Source organism: Lagopus leucura, unplaced genomic scaffold (genome assembly GCF_019238085.1).
Source record: "Lagopus leucura isolate 7727_CA_CO unplaced genomic scaffold, USGS_WTPT01 Super-Scaffold_100029, whole genome shotgun sequence".
NCBI lineage: Eukaryota > Metazoa > Chordata > Aves > Galliformes > Phasianidae > Lagopus > Lagopus leucura.
Window position 1 is genome coordinate 4,357,983 of NW_024962280.1, and position 6,376 is coordinate 4,364,358.

At 47.6% G+C, this 6,376-nt stretch overlaps 1 protein-coding gene across 3 annotated transcripts in view; it reads right to left on the reverse strand.

Moving 5' to 3' along the window:
• PLD1 (phospholipase D1) overlaps nucleotides 1-6,376 on the reverse strand; it is a 46,925-nt gene that overhangs the window by 21,029 nt on the left and 19,520 nt on the right. For all 3 annotated transcript variants that reach the window (XM_042881093.1, XM_042881094.1, XM_042881092.1), the window contains exons 7-9: nucleotides 3,219-3,277; nucleotides 2,467-2,559; nucleotides 247-399 (exon numbers count right to left, since the gene is read on the reverse strand). In XM_042881093.1, coding sequence (XP_042737027.1) covers nucleotides 247-399; nucleotides 2,467-2,559; nucleotides 3,219-3,277 — 305 coding nt within the window. The remainder of the gene's footprint in view (nucleotides 1-246; nucleotides 400-2,466; nucleotides 2,560-3,218; nucleotides 3,278-6,376) is intronic.

Here is a 6,376-nt window from a genome sequence, read left to right on the forward strand (position 1 = left end):
GTAAGAGAGAAACACAGGGCACAGTGCTTTCGCCGGGCTGCTTCCTGTCTGCATGTTGCTAGATGCACCTCTGTCGGTCATGTTTTATTAATGCTACAAGGAGCAGCAAGAGTCTTTGCTTTGTTGGTTTGTTTGCAAAGGAATACATCAGCATTGCCCTGACAGTAATAATAAGAAAGATACCACCGACTCCTTAAAAATAATAAAAGCAAGGAAAAAGCGTCTAGCTAAGCCTGGATTTCTTACCTAGAGAGATTGTCTATCTGCAAGCCGTACTTTGTTTCCGTTTCTTTCTGGCCTATCTTGATGCTGAATTCCTTATCCACCAACAGGACGAAGGAAATGGCCCCTGAGTCCGGCTTCATGTAGAGCAGGAAGGAGTCCTTCACCACCAGCCACCTGTGGGACACAGGAGCTTGGCATCACATCCCTCAAACACTGCCAGAAAACCCCAGTAACATGAGAAGGCTTTCCAAACAAGTGTGCACTGCTCACCAGGGGAAGGAAAGCATTTAACCAAAAGTAGTCGTTAGGAGAGCGGAAAAGCCCAAGAGCTCATTTTATGAACTTAGGTCATAAGTCTGAATCCAATAAAAGACTTCCACAGCAACTTGCATGCTACTTTTTATAGAGGTCTTTGGAAAGACAGCATCTCACATTACAAAACCGGTGAGACAAACATGCCAGCCAGGTGAAGGGAGCATTCCTTTTAACCCAGATCTCCATTCAGGCTGCGTGCCCCACCTATAAGCCATACTGGAACTGCCTGACATCTCCAAAATGAATTATCACAGAATCATTAACGCTGGAAAAGACCTCCAAGATCCCCAAGCCCAACCCCAGCCCACCCCTCCATACCCACTGCCCATGCCTCTCAGTGCCACATCCCCATGGCAGCAGAACACCTCCAGGTACCCTGCACCGCTCCCTGGGCAGCTGTGCTAATGCCTCACCTTGCTTTTGAAGCTAGCACCACTTTTGCTCCTATCAGAATGTGCGAACAAGGCATTTTGGACAGCATTTATTGCCAAGCAACAGGCACTCTGCTAGAAACACATGATGAAGGATGACCTGCAGGTTTTATATAAATACCACAGCCTGAAGGCAACTCTGGGAAAAATATGCTTTTGCTGCAAATGGCATTTCTAATTTTTCTCCCCGTGCCGTGTAGCTGGGGTAACCGGCCCCCTCTGTCCCACACAGGTCTCCATCACGAGACCTCCGCCTAATTCTTGTGCAAATGCAGAAACACACACAGCAACAGAATGCACCGCAAAAACGTGCGAGTTCTGCTACCCTTAGTAACAGTCCCAGCTCCCCTGATACTTCCAAATCCCATTATTTTCCTTTCCTTTCAGCGCCACGAGCTGACTGAGCATCACCCTTCGTTTGGTGCCAAAATACCCTCCCTTCCTCTCCCCAGAGGCCCATAATCCCGTTCCCAAGCATCCCTGCTGAGTACGGTTTCCAATATGTGCACCTCTCATTTCCTTGGGCAGCTCTCCATGCCTGAGGACCCACCCACCTTCACGGTGCCACCCTGCAATCATCCTCCACGTCCCTTTCCATAGACCCACGGCCATAACATCCCCAACCAGCTATAACAGAGGAAACTAATTTGGGGTATGGAAAACCCAACACCTGCAGCAAAGCAAATTATGACTCAAAGAGACAAAAGAGAGAAAGTTAGAAAGAGAGAAGAACAAGGATGGGTGGTGCAGGCTGGTGACGGAACACTTGCAAAGCTGTAAGAAATAGGCAGTTCAGTTTTACAGTGCTTCCGACACATTTTGAAAAGCGATTGCAAAGCTGAGTCTTGGAGCATGCTGCCATCCTAGCATTTAAGGGGGAGAAAAACAGCCAAAACTACACCTTCACACTAGTGTGAGAAGATAGGGAAGAAATAAATTATGGGGCATGCTGCCTATTTCAGTACTTTCCTCCTTTTATCCAACAAGACCTAGAGGATTTATTTGAGAATGCTTCTCTATTTGTGAAATACATGAAATTATTTGTAGAAGCCAGACATAAATGTAAGTTCTTCCTACAATCATCTGTAGGATTTTAACAAATCCTCCCTGGCAGTATTAGTGCACGTAATGATTTGACCTGGAAGGTCATCTCCTTGTGAAATCACTATGGATAACTCCTGTAAAACTGTTTGAAGTAATACTGGCAACACTACAAAGAAACAGAACACCTCCACAAGAACACAGCAACTTTTAAGATCATAGAATCACAGCACTGTAGAATGGCGTGGGTTGGAAGGGATCTCCAAGACCACTTTCTCCAAGTTCCAGCCCACTGCTGCAGGCAAGGTTCCCAACCATCAAGACAGGCAGTAGACCAGGCTGCCCAGGGCCCTGTGCAACCTGGTGCTGAACACCTCCAGGGACGGGGAAACTTCCAGGCAAGGGGAGCAGCAAAGCACAGGAGAGGAGCCCTCAGTTCTGCACCCCTCAGTACCTCTTGGACCAGCGGTAGCACATCCTGCCCTGGCCACAGCAGTTCAGGCCAGGTATGCGGTGGCCCCCGGAGCGTTTCATCACCAGCCCTTCCCTGCAAAGACACAAATGTGGTCAGGACAGGTGACAGGGCTCACCCTGGGTGCCCTCCATGCTGCTTCGGAGCCCACCCAAAGGATGGCTCCTGGCACCTCCAGCCTGGCCTGAACGGCCCTGCACCACTGCCCCAAAGGCCAGAAGAAGGGCAAAAACATCTCCCTAAAGGAAGCAGTGCAGATTTAAAAAACAAAAGGCCCCATTTCATGCAGTCGTAGGATCATTAAGGTCGGAACAGACCTCTAAAACCACCAACCCCAACCCATCCCACCAAGCCCACTGCCCCTCAGTGTCATATCTCCACAGCTCTGGAACACCTCCAGGGATGGTGCCTCCACCACTTTCCAGTGTTTCACAGCACAGGCACACAAACATGCAGGCAGACATGTTGTAGGGAGGGGAGGAAAACAACCCCACAACCCAGCTGGTGAGCTGCAGCCCACGTCTTGCAAAGCAGCCCACATTGAGGCTATTTCCCAAAGTGGCAGCACTTCTTTCTGAACACTGATGCATTTTTATATCCATATGGTAAAATATTCCCCAGTCAGTTGTTAGTGAGGAGGGAAAACTATGAATGTGAACACTATAAAGCCATGTTCTTGGTGAACTGTACCTTACAAAAGGAAAAAAAAAAAAAAAAAACAGCTCACAACTCACATGCCCTTTGGTCCCAGGTCGTGGATGAATGACAGCTGACTTACTCCAATGAACTCCATCTGGGGAAAGACACAAAACAGTTTTGCTTCACCCTGTCACCAAGAGAGAACCTACAGAGGAGCCTAAGCAAAAAATCACCACCGTAACTTCAGTATCCTCAGGAAGAGCACAGAAAAACTGCAAAGAGAATGAGCATTCATCCCTGGGGCTGGAAGCCCCCAGTTGGTTTCCAATCCCCTAAATACCACCACCACACACCATTTCGGGGCTCAGCTCCTCAAACAAAGACCTCAACAGAGCACTCTTGCTCAGCCTTCACTCCATCACATCATGGCCTCATCCACCCCCAAACATGCACAACGAAGGTGTGGTGGAGCAGGAGGAGAGTGAAACAGAGTATGATTGAACAGTGTTCAGTGTGTTCTCCACTTCTGCTGATCTGGGCAGCCCAGGATGAGCCTCAGCTCCCACCACCAGGTGCATCAGCAAACCTCAGATTTGAGTCACCTGCCTCCACCCGGCTCCTTCTGCTTCAGCAGAGAGAATGCTGAACGGATTCAGCAGAGGAATGCAAAGATAAGCAAAGCTGGTGAGAAAGCGCAGCATGACTACATTCAACTCTAAAAATAGGACACCCTGAGATTTGGAGCAAGCTGGCTTTTCTTGGCACAGTGGGACGCCCCTGCCTGTCTGCTGGCTGCTGGCCCTGGCCCTGCAGTGGACAGAAGTCTCCAGGCATCCTAAGCTTACTGATATCCCAACACCCATGGAGGCCCTCTAAGGTCCCTCCGCCATGGGCTCTTTGGCAAACCCATCTCAGGGCCTTCATTTGCAAAATCTGATTCCACAGGGGAGTTAAATGGCTGGAACCACAAGCTTTGCAAGGCTTTGAAAACATGAAGCATGTAACAAAGAATATCAGCAAACCTGAGACATAAGCTTCTCCTGCAGTCACAGTGGCACTGACTCAGGTCTTATCCCAACCGTGCCCAGCACTGCCCCAGATAGCAGCAGGAGCACAGAACATCTTTCTTTCTCCCTGCTGTTCCCTCTGGGACGTTCCCAAACTCCTCACCCCATCTGTAAGGTCAGGAGAAGGACAAAGGATCTTTTGTTCTCCCAGCAGCCCAAGGACATGAAGCAACCTCCATTCAGCAGAACCAAATTTATGCCCTCATTCTCTGCTGATTTTAGCCTGTTTCAGACAGGGACTAGGACAAACTATTCCATGGTTTTGCTGCCCATCTTGATATCAGTATTCTCACTGGGAAATCGGCTCTGGGAAAGTACCGGCTGTGAGCTGTGAACGTCTCCATCCATTTCTGCAGTGACATGCAAAACAAGACAAAGAGTGTGTGAAAGCCCAGGGCATGTCTTTAGCTCTTACAGGAGGTCCTAAGCAGAATTTTCAGGCTGGTTCCTTGCCTCAAAACCGATTTCCACTCCTTCAGAAAGCAGCTGGCGTTCCCACCAGTCGGATCAGAAAACTGGCCATCTCCCTCACATTATTCACACTGAAAACAATGCTGCACATAAGTGTCAAAACCCTTTGAAAAAAATCAGCAGTGAGCAGAGAAATAACAATCCCTGAAGGAGGAGAAGAAAAACCAGGAGGAGAAATTCATAGGATCACTACGGTTGGAGAAGACTCCTACGAGCACCACGACCAACCCCAACTCATCCCTCAAGCCAACTGCCCATGTCCCTCAGTGCCACATCTCCAGGGCTCCAGAACACCTCCGGATGACTCCACCACTCTCTGGGCAGTTTGTGTGAATGCACCATCACTATTTTGGAGAAGGAATGTGTCCTGATATCCAACCTGAACCTCCTCTGGCACAGCTTGAGGCCATTCCCTCTCATTCTACTGAAATTCCTTGCCCTTCACCCATGCAGTCAGATATGCTTTGACACAGAGCAACAAGCAAGACTGGGGCTTGCTTTACAAACTAATCTCATCACTTCCAAGCAGGATTCCTCAGCACAGTGGAAAAAATAACTGATCAGATGGTTTACTGTCACCATTACCACATCAGCTAGCTGTACTGCTACAGAGCATTACAGCAGAGGTGCTCAGAGCACAGAGGAGCAGTGCTGGGAGGCAGGCAGTTGGATTCCTGCGCTGCCTGGGGAGCGGTCCTGCTCCGGTTTCCGAGCAGCCTGCAGCAGAGTATTTGAAGTATGAGATAGGAGCTGAGGGAATGCAGACTCAATGACATTGTTGCAGCGATACAAAATAATAAAAACAAAAAGCCAGACGCAAGCCATCAGTTGCAGAAAGATAAGCAGCAAAAGGTGGGGAACCGCTGCAAGGCGCACAGCCACGGTCACAGCCATGTCGAGAGCATCTGATTTATTTATGGCACACTTTCTACAGCATCTGCATTTCAGAAAGAGTTCAGCAGCTCCACTCCGCTTTTTCCATTTAGATGCTTGGGTTTTTTTAATTTAGTGGGCCAAAGAAGCATAAACAGTTAATTAACAGCTGTGACTAGCAATAAAATGAGATCACAGCACTGTTCAGAATTAAATTGTTCAGCAACAAGATGACAGCTATTTCTTACACAGAAAATTGGCTTACGATAAGCCTAAGTTTAAAAAGAAAAAAACCACTGACACCAAAAAACATCACACATGCTTGAAGTCCAATAACCAAAACTATGGAAGGATTAGGAGGCATTGGTTCAATCAAAGCTATTTCTGCTTTATTTATTTATTTATTTCAGGCATCCTCCATAGAACCATAGGTTGGAAAAGGCCTCTTAGATCATCTTGTCCCATTCTCAGCTATTGCAGTTAACATAAAAAATGATGCTAACACCCAATTTATATATATATATTTTTAATTTATACTGAATGCAACCAAACCCACAGGTCCTGTTTCCCAACCTATTTGGGCTATCTTTCCCCAGTTTCCAGAAATAGGTGTGGACAGCTAACACATTTGGGTTCCCACCATTTTCATTTTAATGGTAATTGTCTTTAAGCACTTCTACTCAGAACAACAAAAAGCCTTTGGGAAGGGATATTAGATATGGAATTGAATCACAATTCACAGAGCCAAAAGGATGGGGGGGGGGGAAGAGAAAGGGAAGGGAAGGGATGGGAAGGGGGAGGGAGGGGATGGGTTGGATAAAGTAGAAATGAAAAAAATATAA